Raw genomic sequence first — 18339 nt, 5'->3', positions numbered from 1 at the left:
CCGATGTTGGGGAAGTCCAGAATGAGGGGTCACAGTTTGAGGATAAAGGGGAAGCCTTTTAGGACCGAGATTAGGAAAAACTTCTTCACACAGAGAGTGGTGAATCTGTGGATTTCTCTGCCACAGGAAACAGTTGAGGCCAGTTCATTAGCTATATTTAAGAGGGAGTTAGATATGGCCCTTGTGGCTACGGGGATCAAGGGGTATGGAGGGAAGGCTGGGGCGGGGTTCTGAGTTGGATGATCAGCCATGATCATAATAAATGGCGGCGCAGGCTCGAAGGGCCGAATGGCCTACTCCTGCACCTATTTTCTATGTTTCTATGTATTGAGTCAACCACCTTGCATAGTCATTGGACCCGCATTCAGGCCTGTCTGACAGAATGCGCTGCAAACAGCACAAAATCTTTGTGGTTATAACTTCTTGTTGTACATCAACAATTTAAATATTTAAAATGCCATGATGGGCTCTGAACTCGCTTTTGTCGGGGGATGAAATGCCTCACTGTTCTGGAGAGGGAACTGTCTCAGAGCATGCTTTCAGGATGCAAAGGGTTGGCAGGAAGAAGGGGGATTTTTCCACCAGATCGCCAAACCTTCCTCCTCCAGAGTGACCCTAGCCAACAACAATGGGTCGGAGAAAGCTGACATCGAGATTGAAGAGTCTCTAAGATTAGCCAGACAATGTTAAGTACAACTGGGGAAGGCGGAAAGTAAATATGCGACCATGAGGTTAGTACAGCAGGAAATGTGCGCAATAAGATCATGCTTCACATATGATGAAGCACACAATTTTAATCGAACTCCGACATCCATGGTACTGAACAGTTGCCTGGAGTGTACTTGACAATATGAAGTCTCATGTCTAACATGCAGGACTGAGATCAGGCAACTTCATTCAGAACTGCATTGACTATAGATTGTGCACGTCAGATCTGATTAGTCTCTGTCTAAGGTTCAGTGCGGTCTGCAGCGTGCCCACCTGACGTCACTCGCCCAGTTGCTCTTGCAGAGCCTGAATGGTATTCCTCATTTGGTCCTCTGCTCCTTGCAACATCTTCACCTCAATCGTATGGAATACGTACAGGATTCCGGCAAGCAACGTCACAGCAAATGCCACCATCCCCAGAATGTAGAAGGAGACCTTAGGGAACGAGTTCTCTGCTGTGGTGGTGACCAGGGGTATAATCGCCATGATACATTCAATTAGCAGCAAGAACAATCCCAGGACTGCCATCCTGCCTGAAGAGTAGCGCATCTTCTCTGCCCCATGAATGCCAACTTTCACTTCTCCCCGAACTTCATTCAGAATGTCCACCAACTGTGGATTTGTCTCTGAAACAAGACCAAAAGTTTTGGGGGTCAAAGATACAAAGGAAAGGTGCTTCACAACACTGCCAACAAAAGAGCTCTTAGAGTACATAACAACATGCAGGCTGGGGTACTTTCTGCAGGGAAAATGATGAAAAAGCCAAGTTTTAAGAATGTTAAAACAAAGACTGTGAGGCAGCTTTGCAGCCCCACTGTTGCAGCGGTTATCTAAGACATTATCTGTTGTTTGAGAAAAGGATTTAAAACAAAATGTAGATGTTGGAAATCTGAAAGAAAGACAGAAAACATCGGAAAAATTCAGCAAGCTAGGCAACATCTGAAAGGGAGTCAACATTTCTGGTCCGTGACCCTTTCACAGAACAAGTGCTCTAACTGATCTTGAAACTACAATGTTGCAGTCACTAAGCCATTCATCAATCTTATCTTTTTTAGTTGGGTGAGGTTGGTTTCAACATTCCTTGCTAGGTCCAACCCTATTCACCTCTTCAAGGTGTTTGTGCAGAGTTTGAGCTGAATGAGAGAAGATGCAAGTTCCTATTGACCATCCCCATCAAAATAGAAGAACAGATGGGATGGAGGTTCTTCATTGATTATCTAATCTCGAATTGATTGGCAGTGGTCACCCCTCAATTCCTCAGGTTTGCTGCTCCTAAACAGTACCACCTCCCTGCTTCAACAGCTTGCTCTGGACTTTATAGACCCTCTCACTGTTGCAGGGTAGATATATATCCATCAAGCAATGTCTCTCATGCAAGAGATCATCTGCTTGTGGGATCTTGCAGTGTACACATTTTCTCTCAAATTTCAACAGTGATTACACTTCAGAAGCATTTCATTCGATGCAAAGCATCTTAGAATATCCTGAGTTCCTCATCTCCTTTAATTACATAAAGTTTCCCTGTTTGATTGGATAATAACTATTTCACATTCAAGCCCTCTTGTTCTATAACAGGGGCTGCCAACCTGTTTTATGCCATTTCGCCTCACCTTTTATCCAAGGGATCCTTTTCTTTTTTAAATCTTTTTATTGAATAAGTATACAAAAAAGGTAAGCCATATAAACATTAATACAATGTTAAAGTATAATAAAATTCCAAAAGATATCAATACCAAAAAAAATACTACAAACAATGTAATTTAAACATAAGAAACCAAGATAACACAATAGTATACTAAATTTTATATATATCAATGGAAAAAAAAAAAATAAAAAACCCCCCCAAAAAAAAACCCACCGTGCAACTAACTAAAAGCAAGGCAAAGCAATGGGCTAACTTGAAACCAAACAGAGTTAAACTTAAAATCACGTCCTCAATCCCGACCTCCATTAAAAACAGTGAAAAAAAAACAAGAAGGGTAAATATTACATTAAATGAAAATATCGAATAAAAGGTCCCCAAATCTGTTCAAATTTAAATGAAGAATCATAAAGGTTACTTCTAATTTTCTCCAAATTCAAACATAAAATCATCTGAGAAAACCAAAAAAAGGTAGTTGGAGCATTAAGCTCTTTCCAATGTTGTAAAATACATCTTTTCGCCATTAAAGTAAGAAATGCAATCATTCTACGGGCTGAAGGGGAAAGATTACTAGAAATTTTAGGTAGTCCAAAGATAGCAGTAATAGGGTGAGGAGAGATATCTATATTTAATACCTTAGAAATAATATTGAAAATATCTCTCCAAAAAGTTTCCAAAGTAGGGCAAGACCAAAACATATGAGTTAAAGAGGCTATCTGCCCCGAACATCTATCACAGAAAGGATTAATATGCGAGTAAAAACGCGCTAACTTATCTTTGGACATATGTGCTCTATGAACCACTTTAAATTGAATTAGGGAATGTTTAGCACAAATAGAGGAAGTATTAACTAATTGTAAAATCTGCCCCCAATCATCCACAGAAATGGTAAGCCCCAATTCCTGTTCCCAATCTATCCTAATCTTATCAAATGGAGCTTTCCTAAGTTTCATAATAATATTATAAATCATAGCCGATGCACCTTTCTGACATGGATTGAGGTTAATTATCGAATCTAAAATATATGTAGGAGGAAGCATTGGAAAGGAAGAAAGTATAGTACTTAGGAAATTTCTAACTTGTAAATATCTAAAAAAATGTATTCTTGATAAGTTATATTTATTAGATAATTGTTCAAAAGACATAAGGGAACCATCTAAAAATAAATCCAAAAACCGTAAAATACCCTTAGTCTTCCAAGTTTGAAAAGCGCGATCCGTAAAAGAGGGAGGAAAAAATATGTTACCTAAAATAGGAATCGCTAACCCGAATTGATTAAGATCAAAAAATTTTCTGAATTGAAACCAAATGCGCAAAACATATTTAACTATCGGGTTAGAGACCTGCTTAAGACGTTTCGAATCAAAAGGGAGAGAGGAACCTAAAATAGAACCAAGTGTATAACCCTGAACAGATTGTAATTCCAATGCTACCCATTTAGGAATAGATAGTATGTCCTGGTCAAGTAACCAAAATTTCATATGTCGAATATTAATAGCCCAATAATAAAATCTAAAGTTAGGTAATGCTAAACCTCCATCTCTCTTAGCTTTCTGTAAATGTATTTTACCCAGTCTCGGATGCTTATTCTGCCAAATAAATGAAGAAATTTTAGAGTCAACTTTATCAAAGAAAGATTTTGGAACGAAAATTGGTAATGCCTGAAACACATATAAAAGTTTTGGCAAAAAAAACATCTTAACTGCATTAATACGACCAATCAAAGTTAAATATAAGGGAAACCATTTAGATGAAAGTTGAGTAATATGGTCTATTAATGGTAAAAAGTTAGTCTTAAATAAATCTTTGTATTTACAAGTAATTTTAATCCCAAGATATGAAAAATAATTATTAATCAATTTAAATGGAAATTTATAATATAAGGGAAGATGTTTATTAATCGGAAAAAGTTCACTCTTACTAAGATTTAATTTATAACCTGAGAAAAGACCAAATTGTGCTAATAACTCTAAAACAGCAGGAATGGATTTCTCAGGATTAGAAATATATAAAAGTAAATCATCAGCATAGAGTGATAATTTATGGGACTTTAATCCCCGAGTTATCCCAGTAATATTTGAAGATTCTCGAATAGCAATTGCAAGAGGTTCTAATGCAATATCAAATAATAGGGGACTAAGAGGACAGCCTTGTCGAGTACCACGAAAGAGAGGAAAAAAAGGTGAGTTTAAAGAGTTAGTACGAACCGAGGCTACAGGGGAATGATATAACAGTTTAATCCAGGATATAAATTTCAAGCTAAAATTAAACATTTCAAGCACCTTAAATAAATAAGGCCATTCTACTCTATCAAAAGCTTTCTCGGCATCTAAAGAAATAACACACTCAGGAACATTTTGTGAGGGAGTATAAACGATATTTAACAATGTACGAATATTATAAAAAGAGTAACGACCTTTAATAAAACCCGTTTGGTCTTCCGAAATAATAGAAGGAAGTACTTTTTCTAGTCTATTTGCTAATAACTTAGAAAAAACTTTAGAATCAACATTTAATAAAGATATTGGTCTATAAGATGCACATTGAGCAGGGTCTTTATCCTTCTTTAGTATTAGAGAAATTGATGCTCTATTAAAAGATTCAGGAAGTTTACCAAGTTTCAAAGAAGCCTCAAAAACTCTACAGAGCCACGGAATCAATAAAGAAGCAAAACATTTATAAAATTCAACGGTAAACCCATCAGGGCCAGGAGATTTCCCCAGATTCATAGAAAAAATAACATTCTTAATCTCATCCATTGTAATGGAAGTATCTAATAAGAAGACATATCCTGTGAAATCTGAGGGAAGTCTAACTTATCTAAAAAATCATTCATATATTTAGAATCTCGAGGAGACTCTGATTGATATAAAGAAGAATAAAAATCACAAAAGGTTTGATTAATCCCCACATGATCCAGTATCAATCGATCATTTTGGTTATAAATCTGATTGATTTGAGATTTAACATAATTAGATTTCAATTGATTAGCCAGCAGCTTGCCAATTTTATCACTGTGAACATAAAAGTCACTTCTTGTTTTCTTTAATTGGTTTACAATCGAGGACGAGAGTAGTAAACTGTGTTCGATTTGAAGTTCAGTTCTTTGTTTGTATAACTCCTCAGAAGGAGCCATAACATATTTCTTATCAATTTCTTTAATCTTGTCCACAATTGCCATCTCCTCCTGCTTCTGTTTCTTCCTCAAAGCAGCAGAATACGAAATAATCTGACCCCGAATATAGGCTTTAAAAGTGTCCCAAAGAGTGTTAACCGAAATATCTCCTGTATGGTTAATTGTAAAAAAAAGCTCAATCTGTTCATTCATAAAATTAACAAAGTCCGAGTCCTGAAGCAACAGCGAATTAAAACGCCATTGTCTATTATTTGGTATATTGGCCATAATTTTAATAGAAAGCTTAAGTGGAGCATGATCCGAAATGGTTATAGAATCATAATCACATTTAATCACTGAAGGAATAAGATGAGAATCAATGAAAAAATAATCAATTCTTGAATAGGAATGATGAACATGTGAAAAGAAGGAAAAATCTTTTTCCTGAGGATGCAGAAAACGCCAAATGTCCGTCGACCCAGAATCAGAAAGGAAAAAATTAATCAAATTTGCAGATTTATTAGGTAAAGTCCGTAAAGGAGCCGAACGGTCCAAAGCTGGAGACAAACAGGTATTAAGATCTCCGCCCCAGATCAATGAAAACTCGTTCAAATTCGGAAACTGATCAAACAATGATTTATAAAATTCCGGACAATCCATATTAGGAGCATAAACATTAACCAAAACTACTTTTTTATTAAATAGTAAACCACTAACCAATAAAAATCTACCATTCGGATCAGAGATAATATCCTGTTGTATAAAAGTAACTGAGGAATCTATAAAAATAGAGACGCCTCGAATCTTAGCATTGGAGTTCGAATGAAATTGTTTTCCCTTCCAGAATTTGAAAAAACGTAGTCTGTCCCCCCTCCGTACATGGGTCTCTTGTAAAAATAAAATTTGTGCTTTAAGTCTCCGGAACACTTTAAAAACTTTTTTCCTTTTAATAGGATGATTAAGACCGTTAGTATTCCAGGAGACAAAATTAATAATAGACTCCATAAATCCTAAAGTCAACCCACAACAAGGAGGATTGACGATAGGCGCGACCCACAAACCCGGAGAGGAAACAGAACATACAAAAGATACCGGGAAAAAGGACGCAACCAGTACTTCAATAATGTATATAGCCCAAAGAGAAACAAACTAAAACGTGAAGCCCCTCCCACCACCCTCCGCCCCAAGACCCCAAGGCAAAATCTAAAGCAGACCCGCCAGAAAGAAGCAAGCGCTAAAACTACTCCCATGACTTCCGGTATACGCTCCCTAAAAAAAAAGGTATAAATATGAAAAGGATCAGCTAATTGTAAAACAGTAAAAAAGTAAAAAAAAGGTAGCTCAATTAAAATACACACAGAACAGAACAAAAGCCAGAAAATATATATTAAAAAAAACCACAATAAACCTCAAACCCATAAATAAACACAGCAACAAGAAAAAATAAGATTATTAACATAAAGTGGTTATAAAAAGCAAAACAGAATAAAATTTTAAAAAACTACAAAATTTAAGGCCACACAGGAAATACGTAAGATGACAAAAAGGAAGTAACCACCCAGAATCCCCTGGGAAAAGAAAGAAATGACGCAGTTAAAAAGAAAGTTTAGCAACCATATTAAGAAATCAAGAATAAACTTTTCTGCCCAAATAGGGCACGAAAAAGTTAAAACCAACCAATTCACAGCCTCCGATCAACGGAGATAATTAAAAAAAAGCAATTAAGATGTTGAAGATGAAAGTTGATCCAGATAACTCTGGGCATCCGATGGAGAATCAAAAAAACGAAGGGCTCCATCTGACATGCGAATCCTTAAACGTGCAGGGTACAGCAGCGCTGGTCTTAAATCCATCTTATAGAATTCCGACATCACGGATCTGTAACGAACCCGTTGGTCCCAGATTGGTTTACTGAAATCTTCCACGAATCGGAACTTAAGATCCGAAAAATCAATGAAACCTTTAGATCGAGCGAATCGAAACAGTCTCTCCTTGTCTTGAAAATAATGAAAACGTAAGATAACATGCTTAGGTCTATCTGACCTAGACGAGTATGATGGGATTCTGTGAACACGATCCAGAAGCGGTGGTTGGTCAGGAAATACAGTAGGGAATGCATCTTTTAAAAGTTGAGAAAAATACTTCATGGGATTGTTAGATTCCACAGCTTCCCTCACCCCGATCATTCGTAAATTCTGCCGTCGCATTCTAGATTCCAAGTCAGAGTTTTTAAAAGTCAAAAAGTCAAGTTTCTTCTTCATTACATTAATTGTTTCTTCGATTTTCCCCATCTTAAGCTCACTTTGTTGCACGAATTTTTGAAGATCAGATATAGCCGACTGATGTTCCGCAATAAATGTTTGCATCTTATCAATTGAATCGGCAATTTTCTGGAGATTAGTTGAGATTTCCGTATGAATCAGGTCTTTAACAGGGCCTGCAATTTCCGTACGAATCATCTCCCTAACAGAGGTTGAAATTTCCCTCTGAATTAACTCCGATATAGCTTTCAAAGTCACCGGTGATTCAGTCGGGGGGAGATCCGTAGCTTTCGGTTTAACCGGAGGTTTACCATCCTTGCCGTTTTTCCCGTTCTTAGACATAGCAGATCTAAGTATCATCCAGTTGTCGGAGAATTCAGTTTAATTCAAAGTATTGTAAGAATTGATGCCTTAATGGTTAATTAAAGTATAGCTGACCATAGAGAAAAAAAAACTCAAGAGGTAATGGAGCGAGTCAAGAACGCGACTTCACTCCATGAGCGCTACCGGAAGTCCCCCTATCCAAGGGATCCTTGGAGAGTCTAGACCCTCCCTTGATGGCAACATTTCCTCATCCAACCAAGTCCCTATCTGCTGATTCCCATCGAGTCGCACCTCAGTAAGATTAGTTTAATCTATTGTCATATACACCAGTGGGTAATGAAATTCCTCCTTTGCATGAAGCTCGCAGAGTACACTGTAAAGATGGTCATAATAAATACAAGTACAATGACAAGTGTACGACAGTTCCAGAGTAAAGAGCATATCGTCTCTATACAGCTCTATTAAAATGTAAAACAGAAAGGAGCAATATGAAACTAATGCTTTGTTCCACTGTAGCGAGAAGTTACTTACCTTCTCCATGTTTCAGCGTGGTGACAGCATCCCCATCTTTCTGGACACTCAGAGTGGCGCACACAGCTTCATGGTCTGAATACGGAATGTTTTTCCCAGGAGCCGTGCCACTCGTGGTCATCAGGTGCTCACACTTCACAGGGAATCCCTTTGATCCCTAGGATACGCCAAAGACATGCTGTGAAATTATTCTACACCTTTCACTGGCTCCTCCAGCACAAATCACCTCTCCCATCCCAATTTTACTTTCATAGTTCTGTGGGATCAAATTCCTCACCTTATAGAGGACGTAGTCGATGCGAATGCCCGAAGGGAACGAAACAGAGTCACCGACGGAGGCAAAGCAGTTCTGAGTCTGCAGGGTGCATCCTCCCTCAGAGCCCTGTGGGAGACACAACACACTCCTCACCACGCAGGTCAAACCACCCGTAAGCACTGCTCTCCCAGGAGAGCCTTAATGCTGTGTTCATGTACAGTGCAGCTAGAAAGCTTGTGAATCTTGTAGAATTTTCTCTGTTTCTGCATAAATATGACCTAAAACGTAATCAGATCAGTCCTAACACTAGATAAAGAGAATGAATAACACAAAAAAACAATTTGGTTAATAAGCTATGCATAGGTGGCTGTACAGGAGAATCAGGGCACTATTAATTGGCATGTTAGAGAGAATAGATGGAGATGCAATTGTTCTCTGCACTAGTATGAGTGAATGGACTAAACGGCCCCACCCACCATTCCTCACAGCTGATCTGATTTTCTCCTTAGCACCGCATTCCAGCCAAATTGCTCCCAGTTACAGTTGTGCTGTTGAATAAAACCGAGTGATGCCTCTTGCAGCCAAATGTCTGACTAAAGCTCATTATCTTCAAAATACCGGAAAACAGCTCGATGACGCAGAATCAGAGGGAGCTGCATGGAAAATAAAAGATAGGTATAACTGCAAATGTTAAGTTGCAACAAATAAATAGAAATCTCCTGGATTAATGAACTCGGTGTGGCAGGGTGGAGATACGTCTCTACTGAAGGAGGTGTAGGGTGCTTTTTCCCTCTGCAAGATTGCAGGTCACCCTTGGGCAAGGTGTAGCATCTGCCTAGCCCCCCCCCCCCCCCGATCAGGGTCACATGAAGCCATGGGATCAGGTGGTGAATGGCCGTATGAGCAGCTGGTGCACATCACAAGTCCTGATTATGTGACCACTGATGCCTAGTAGACAATCTCTGAAGAGTTTTGATAATGGCCGGGGTCACCTATCTTGTAAAGACACTGCCCAGAAGAAGGCAATTGCACTCTCTCTATAGCTCCTACAATGAGATGACCAGAGCTGAACACAAGACTCCAAGAGTGGTCTAGCCAGTTTTACAGAGTTGCAACAATACCTTGTGGATCTTGAACTTAAACATAGCAAGGGTAAAACAGTGCTAAATGAACGTACCACACCCAAGTTTTACAAATCCGTCTGGTTCCTTATACTAGGTAGCCACTGAGTTAGAACTAAGTTTCAGCACCTAAGTTACAGAGAAAGGTTGAACAAGTTGGGTCTTTATTCTTTGGAATGTAGAAGGTTGAGGGGGGATTTGATAGAGGTATTTAAAATTATGAGGGGGATAGATAGAGTTGACGTGGATAGGCTTTTTTCCATTGAGACGGGGGGAGATTCAAACAAGAGGACATGAATTGAGAGTTAAAGGGCAAAATTTTAGGGGTAACATGAGGGGGAACCTCTTTACTCAGAGAGTGGTAGCTGTGTGGAACGAGCTTCCAGCAGAAGTGGTTGAAGCAGGTTCGATGTTGTCATTTAAAGTTAAATTGGATAGATATATGGACAGGAAAGGAATGGAAGGTTATGGGCTGAGTGCGGGTTGATGGGACTAGGTGAGAGTAAGAGTTCGGCACGGACTAGAAGGGCTAAGATGGCCTGTTTCCGTGCTGTAACTGTTATATGGTTATATAAGGAGGCTGAAGGAATTCTTTCCAAGGTAGAGTGGAGGCCACCGGCAACACCAGTGGTCCCAGTAGCCAAAAAGAATGGCTCTGTCAGGATCTGTGGTGATTTTAAGGTCACCATTAACCCGGTACTTAAAGTAGATCAATACCCTCTGCCCAGGATAGAGGGCACCTTTGCAAACATTTCTGAAGGAAAACACTTCAGCAAAGTGGAATTAGCTAAGGCTTACCTACAGATGGAGAGGGAAGAAGAGTCCAAAGTGTTTCTCACCATAAACACTCACAAAAGGCTTTATTGCTCTAATAGGCCTATTTTGGAGCAGCACCTGCACCTGCACCTGCACCTGCACTCTGGCAGAAAGCTGAGGACCAGGTGCTGCAAGGCTGCCCAGGCGCTCAGTGTTAGTGAGGAGGACAAGAATATCTCCAAAATCTCAAGACTGTGTTAAAAATATTAGATAATTATGGGCTCACAGCACAAAGCAACAGTGTAAATTCTTTAAACCAAGCATCTTTTACAGTGGTCACACTATTGACGCACAAGAATTATACAACTGTGTTGAGAAAATTCAAGCAATGTTGGATGCCCAAGGCCAAAGGATGTGTCACAGTTGTGATCTTTTTTAAAATTTGTCAGCCGTTGTAAGAGGTTCCTGCCAAACCTGGGCAGTCCCTTGCACTCACACTTGGATCTTCTCAAACTTAACCTCAGAAAGCGTATGCAGCAAACAGCTGACACAAACTGATGGCTCCTTAAACAGGGATGTTGAATGTTTCACTCCCAGACAAGCAGTATTGACGAAAGACTAGACAGATGATCAAAAGTGGGTGCTTGGAAAGATTAAGGACAGAAATGAACCACTCTCCTACACAGTGGAGATTGTGTCTGATGTCATCTGGAGATGACACATTTTGATCATTTGGGGAGAACAGAGTCAATTGTTAGAGAAGAAAAGTGTCCTGAGCTGTCAGAACCACTTCCTGCAATCCCAGAGTCCACTCCTACTAGCAGCACGGAGGAAGCCCAGAATTTGAGATTATTTCACAGCCACAAGTCTCCTTCACCATGTCCACCCACCTACCCCCCTCCCCCCACAACCAGGAATACAAGAGTAAGAAATTCTCCACAGCGATTAAATCTTTAGGCCTGAATGGGACAATTTAAAATTTACTATACTGTTGATCTCTATATAGTAGTTGTAAGCTGTCTTCAAAACATCTTAAATATCACCTGGGAAGATAGAAGAACCAATGTCAGTGTGCTAAATGAAGCAAACACAACGAGCATTGAAGCTTACGTCATCAAGAACCAACTAAGATGGAGTGGTCATGTTGTTCGGATGAAAGACGGACGTCTGCTGAAACAAATCTTCTACTCCCAGCTTAAAGAAGTCAAACGTAAAAGAGGTGGACAACAGGAGACGTCTTAAAAGCCAACATGAAGAAATGTAACATCGACATCAACAATTGGGAAACCAATGCCAAGGACAGGAAACTCTGGCAAGCCGTCATCCGAGAAGGAACAGCAACTTTCGAAGCCAACAGATGTGCAGAATTAGAAGAAAAGAGAAGAAAATGGACAGAGAGGCAGCAACAACCAAAGCCCGATCTGCCATCTGGAACTACCTGTCCTGAATGCGGAAGAACTTTCAAATCCAAAATTGGATTCATAAGCTACTTGAGAGCCCATAGGTAGATCAACAGAACGAAGACCATCATCCTCGACCTCAAGGGATAGCCACGACGACTACGACAAATATTACACTGTATACTGTATAAGCTGATATTCATTCTATATTGCTGGAGTTTATAGCTAAGCAGGGAGGAGTGTGGTGTATTGAATATTTCAGTAATATTTGAGTAATATTGTAAATATATTGTTTAAGCATTCTTCGTGGTTTACATAAGAGTTTATAAGCACATGAATGGCATATGTTTTTACGCCACCACATCATATGTGCACGCCTCACTAAAACTAAGAATGAAATCTACAAAATTATCCCCAGTTGTGTTTTTTTTCCCCCAATTAGTTTTATGTTTTGGAGTTACAAAGCATAAGCTTATGGACTTGGGCCCCAAGATCCCTCTGTTCCTCCAAACTTAGAAATCCTGCCATTATGTACACTGCTTTTTAATTTGTCCTTCCAAAATGATCACTTCCCACTTTCCCAGACTGAACTGCATTTGCCACTTCAAAGCCCAACTCGACATCCTGTCGATGTCTAGATGTAGCCTTTCACTCAATCCACAGCACCACCGGCCTTCGTGTCATCAGCAGACTTACATTTCCTTATAAAGAAAAAATCACAAAGAGCAGGGGTCCCACAGCAGATCCTTGCAGAATACCACCTGTCAGCCAATCTACAGGCAGAACATGCTTCATGTACTATCACTCTCTGCCTCCTGTGGGCAAGTCAGTTCTGAATAGATACAGCCAAATTTCACTGGATCACATTCTGAATGAGCCTAACATGAGGAACCTTGTCAAATGTCTTACTCAAATGCATATGCAGTGGTTTCCGGTTAATCGAAACACATCAGGACCAGTACATTTTGGCCCAATTAAGCAGCTGCCCCAAATAACTGAAATAGTTAAAAGGCATAACAAAGACAAATTATCATTTAACCGAGTAACAAATTATGTATTTAAATAAAATACAGAACAAAGTAGAACCCTACGAATACTAGCACAATATTAAAAAACTGTTTATTAGTTCCTAAAAGGTATCAACAGATGGGACTTAGAATCCTTGTGTAGGATTCCCTCAAGGTAAATTTGCAGGTTGAGTCAGTGATGAGGAAGGCAAATGCAATGTTAGCATTCATTTTGAGAGGACGAGAGTATAAAAGCAAGGATGTAATGCTGAGGCTTAAAAGGTACTGAAGAGCCCTCACTATTGTGAGCTGTTCTGGCCTCCTTATTTAAGAAAGGGTGCGCTGGTATTGGAGAGAGTTCAGAGGAAGTTCACGAGAATGATTCTGGGAACGAACAGCTTATTGCATGAGGAGTGATTGATGGCTCGTTGTACTGATTGCAATTTAAAAGAATGAGGGGGGATCTCATTGAAATCTATCAAATGTTGAGAAGCCTAGATAGAGTGGATGTTTCCTATGGTGGGGGCATCTAACACCAGAGGGTACAGCCTCAGTAGAGGGATGTCCATTTAGTATAGAGGTGAGGTGCAATTTCTTTCACCGGACAGTGGTGAATCTATGGAATTTCTTGACATAGGCCGCTGTGAAGGCTAGGTGATTGGGTGTATTTAAGGCAGAAGTTAACAGGTTAGTCAGAGCATGAAAGATTACAGGGAGAAGGCAGGAGAATGGGGCTGAGAGGCAAATAGATCAGCCATGATGAAATGGTGGTGCAGACTCGATGGGCCAAATGGCCTAATTCTGTCCTTATGTCTTATAGCCTAAGAATTCATTACTGCTGTATTATTCTGATTGTCTGTGAACCAACAAAATCAGTGCAGACATGCAGTGCAAATGATGGACTGCCTTCTTGCCTTCCTGTATAAAGTTGAAATGAACAGAAAATGATCCAAAAAAAAAATCGCTGCTTTTTGAATCAGCCCAAATCACACGCAACTGACACTACTTAAAATTGTTCGCTCTGTAATATCTGACGGCCACTTCTGGCATTTCCAAGCCTGTATGCTTGAAACCACAATGAACAAAACAGTGTTCAAGTGTTCTACAGCTTATTTCTCGCCCTGTATTTGTGTCAAAAATCACTGCATTTTGAACACAAACACACACGTGACACCATTTAAAACTGTTCATTCGCTCTAAGCACAGTGTAGAGTCTAATGGCCACACAACTGTATGTGACTGACAATAGTTAGAAACTGTTTAACAACAGCCTTCTGACCTAATTAAGCAGCAATTGTCCCAATAAACCAAACGAATCCCTAATATTTTCTCCATTAGTTTTCATTAAGAAAACTAATTTGTTTTGTCACTTCCTTGAATAATTCAATCAGGCCTGTAATTTATTGTTCCCACTGATTATTTTGGCATATATCTATATTAAAGGACAGATTACAGTAACTTGTTAACACACCAGTAAAAACAGAAAATGCTCTGCCTGTCAGTCACTGTCTCTGGAAAGATAAATAAATTTAACATTTCACCATAACTAGGAAAGGGAAAAATGTTTTTTGGGCCAAAACATTATTCCTCATTTCACAGATGCTGCTTGATCTAAATATAACACTAATTGATTTTTTTTTGTTTCTTGTATAGTACAATTAGAGGAATTAGTAATTGAGAATAAGGAAACAGCTGAATCATTTTAAAAAACCCTCTGTGTCTTCACAGGACACAACGAAGCATGATAATAGGAAACTGAGGCAAGAGGGAGATACACTCCAACGATGACCAGCGTGAAGTATTATTCCTCAAAAACTGAGTGACAGTGCAAGAAGGGGGCTGGTGAGGGAGGCCACCAAGAGACCTATGACAATTCTGGAGGAGTTACAAGCTTCAGAGGCTAAGATGGGAGAGACTGCACATACAACAACTGTTGCCTGGGTGCTTCACCTGTCGCAACATTATGGGAGGGGCAAAGAGAAAACTGTTACTCTGAGAAAGAGAGAGAGAGGGAAACATGAATAACCTGATACAACACTGTTAACCGTTAAGCCTCCTGGTCATAATGGTCTTTATCCTCAGCTTCAGGAGTAGCAGTACATTGGTCATCGAAAAATCCCAAGATTATGAGAAGATCCCAGTTGTACCACCACAAGTGAAGAACCAAAGGTGAAACAGTGTAAGAAACAAAAGCCTGTCAGCCTAACACTGGAAAAATACAGCCACCAAGTTGTCATAGAACAGTTAATATGAAAATGAGTATTTTATAAGATTTTTTTTTATATACAATGCCTATAAAAAGTATTCAACTCCCTTGGACGTTTTTATATTCCTTTTTGTTTTATGATGTGGATTTAATTTGGCTTTAAACAGAAAAAGACTCTTTCACGTCAAAGTGAAAACAAATTCTTACAAATTTATTACAATTATTAAACACAAAATAAATGATTACAAAATTACTCACCCCCTTCAAGTCAGTATTTAGTAGATACACCTTTGGCAGCAATTATAGCCTTGAGTCTGTGTGGATAGGTCTCTATCAGCTTTGCACATCTGGACACTGGAATTTTTCCCCATTCTTCTTTACAAAACTGCTCAAGCTCTGTCAGATTGCATGGGGATCATGAGTGAACAGCCCTTTTACTGTCCAGCCACAAGTTGTCAATTGGATTGAGGTCTGGATTCTGATTTGGCCACTCCAGGACATCAACTTTGTTGTTTTTAAGCCATTCCTCTATAGCTTTGGCTTTATGCTTGTGGGCATTGACTTGCTGGAAAACAAATCTTCCCACAAGTCGCAGTTCTCATACAGACAGCATCAGGTTTTCCTCCAGGAATTCCCTGTATTTTGCTGCATTCATTTTAGCCTCTACCTTCACAAGCCTCCCAGGACCTGCTGCAGTTAAACATCCCCACAGCAGGATGCAGCCACCACTATGCTTCACGGTAGGGATGGTGTGCTTTTTATGATGTGCAGTGCTTGGTTTATACCAAACATAGCATTTGGTCAAAAAGCTCAATTTTGGTTTCATCAGACCATAGAACCTTCTTCCAGCTGACTTCAGAGTTTCCCACATGCTTCTGGCAAACTCTAGATGAGATTTCATGTGAGCTTTTCCAACAGTGGCTTTCTCTTTGCCACTCTCCCATAAAGCTGCAACAGGTTGCAGGACCTGGCAAACAGTTGTTGTATACGCAATCTCTCCCATCCCAGCTACTGAAGCTTGTATCTCCTCCAGTGTTGCCAAGGGTCTCTTGGTGGCCTCCCTCATTAGTCCTCTTCTTGCACGGTCACTCATTTTTTGAGGGCAGCCTGCTGTAGGCAGATCTACAACTGTGCCATATTCTTTCCATTTCTTGAAGATTGACTTAACTGTACTCCAAGGGATATTCAGTGATTTGGAAATTTTCTTGTATCCATCTCCTGACTTGTGCTTTTCAAAAATCTTTTTGCAGAGTTGCTTGGAGTGTTCTTTTGTCCACATGGTGTAGTTTTTGCCAGGATACTGACTCACCAGCAGATGGACCTTCCAAATACAGGTTCATTTTTACCACAATCAATTGAAACACCCCGACTGCACACAGGTGATCTCCAGTTAACTAATCATGCGACTTTGAAACTAATTGGCCGTACCAGTGATGCTTTGGTGTGTCATATTAAAAGGGGTGAATACTTGTGCATTCAATTATTTTGTGTTTTATATTTGTAACTAATTTAGATCACTTTGTAGAGATCTGTTTTCACTTTGACACGGGAGAGTCTCTTTCTGTTGATCAGTGTAAAAATAGAACCAAATTAAATCCATTGTGATTCAATGTTGTAAAACAATAAAATATGAAAACTTCCGGGGGGAAGGGGGGGTTGAATACTTTTTAAAGGCACTGTATATTTATATTTTTATTAGATTATTCTATAAGATTACGAGAAGCAGACAGAGTAGATGGTCAATTTTTTTTCTGAGGATGAAAACGTCAGATTCTAGATGGCTTAGCCCTAAAGCAGTAGAGAGAAATTTAAAGTTTACATGTCGTTTCTTTTACAGAGAGAGAGATAGGTGCCTAGAACGTGCTGCAGGGAGAAATGGTGGAAGCAGATATTAGAGCAACTTTTAAGAGGCATTTAGACAGGCACATGAACAGACAAGTAATTAAGGAAGATAAACCATGTGTGGGTAGACATGCAGTTTGAATTGGCTTCACAATCAACACAGACATTGTGGGATGAATGGCCTGTTCCTACACTGCATTATCGTTTGCTCTGTTATGCCTGCATTGCCACTGACACCTCCCTCCTCCCTCCCAGGTTCTACCACTGACTTAACATTTACGTGGCAAATGAGTTTCGTAATTCCTCTGGCTATTCTGGGGGGAACCGACACTGTCACAGGGAGAATCTGGAAGTGGCACCCAGACAGGGCTGGAGGTCAGGACTGAACCCAGCTCACCAGAGTTGTGAGGCAGCAGCTCTCCCAGCTGCCAAAATAAAATATAAAAAGATAGTTATTCACCTTGGCAAGAAGAATAGAAAAGCAGAATCGGAATCAGAATCTCTTTATTGCCAGTAAGTGAAACCTACTAGAATTGATTGTGGTTTGGTGCAAAGCATTAAACACAGGACAATACCATAACAGACAACAGAATAGCAACCAACAGCTTACAGGACAATAATGCAACCAGCCATGGGTAATCAACAATTACAGAATAGTCACAAGCACAAATATCAAGAATCAAACTTAAATAAGTGAAAACATATGAACAGACCAAACAATTATCAAGAAAACAAGGAACTTAGTGATGCTCTTTATTGGTTGAATCTCTCGTCCAAAAGCCAGCAATTTGAATATTCACTCACAATGTATTGTGTCTGCACAGATTATGCCTTCATATTCTAAAACCCATAATTTTGTCTCTCAAGGAACACAGCACTATCAATGGGTCTCAGATAATAAATGACCTGTCACTGGTCCCAGTTGTTTTTGGCAGATAAGTTAGTTTCCTATTGTTGAAAGAGCTGAAAACAGTATGAAACTGATCTGCAATGCCAGCTACACTCTGCTGGCAGGATGACACCCTCACTAAATTAGGCATCATTGTAACATATTGAAACACGACTTTTACATCCAGAATTGTAGACCATAAGACACAGGAGCAGAATTAGGCTATTCGGCCCATCAAATCTGCTCCGCCAATCCATCATGGCTGATTTATTATCCCTCTC

At 39.5% G+C, this 18339-nt stretch overlaps 1 protein-coding gene across 4 annotated transcripts in view; it reads right to left on the bottom strand.

The window, feature by feature from the left end:
* Nucleotides 1-982: 982 nt before the first annotated feature.
* LOC134344225 (sphingomyelin phosphodiesterase 2-like) overlaps nucleotides 983-18339 on the bottom strand; it is a 53754-nt gene continuing 36397 nt past the window's right edge. For all 4 annotated transcript variants that reach the window (XM_063043669.1, XM_063043666.1, XM_063043667.1 and 1 more), the window contains exons 9-11: nucleotides 8859-8963; nucleotides 8582-8738; nucleotides 983-1334 (exon numbers count right to left, since the gene is read on the bottom strand). In XM_063043669.1, coding sequence (XP_062899739.1) covers nucleotides 988-1334; nucleotides 8582-8738; nucleotides 8859-8963 — 609 coding nt within the window. In that variant the 3' untranslated portion in view covers nucleotides 983-987. The remainder of the gene's footprint in view (nucleotides 1335-8581; nucleotides 8739-8858; nucleotides 8964-18339) is intronic.

Source organism: Mobula hypostoma, chromosome 3, assembly GCF_963921235.1.
Source record: "Mobula hypostoma chromosome 3, sMobHyp1.1, whole genome shotgun sequence".
Classification (NCBI taxonomy): Eukaryota; Metazoa; Chordata; class Chondrichthyes; order Myliobatiformes; family Myliobatidae; genus Mobula; species Mobula hypostoma.
Note: the sequence above shows the minus strand (reverse complement) of the source record. Positions and strands in the feature narration are given on the sequence as shown.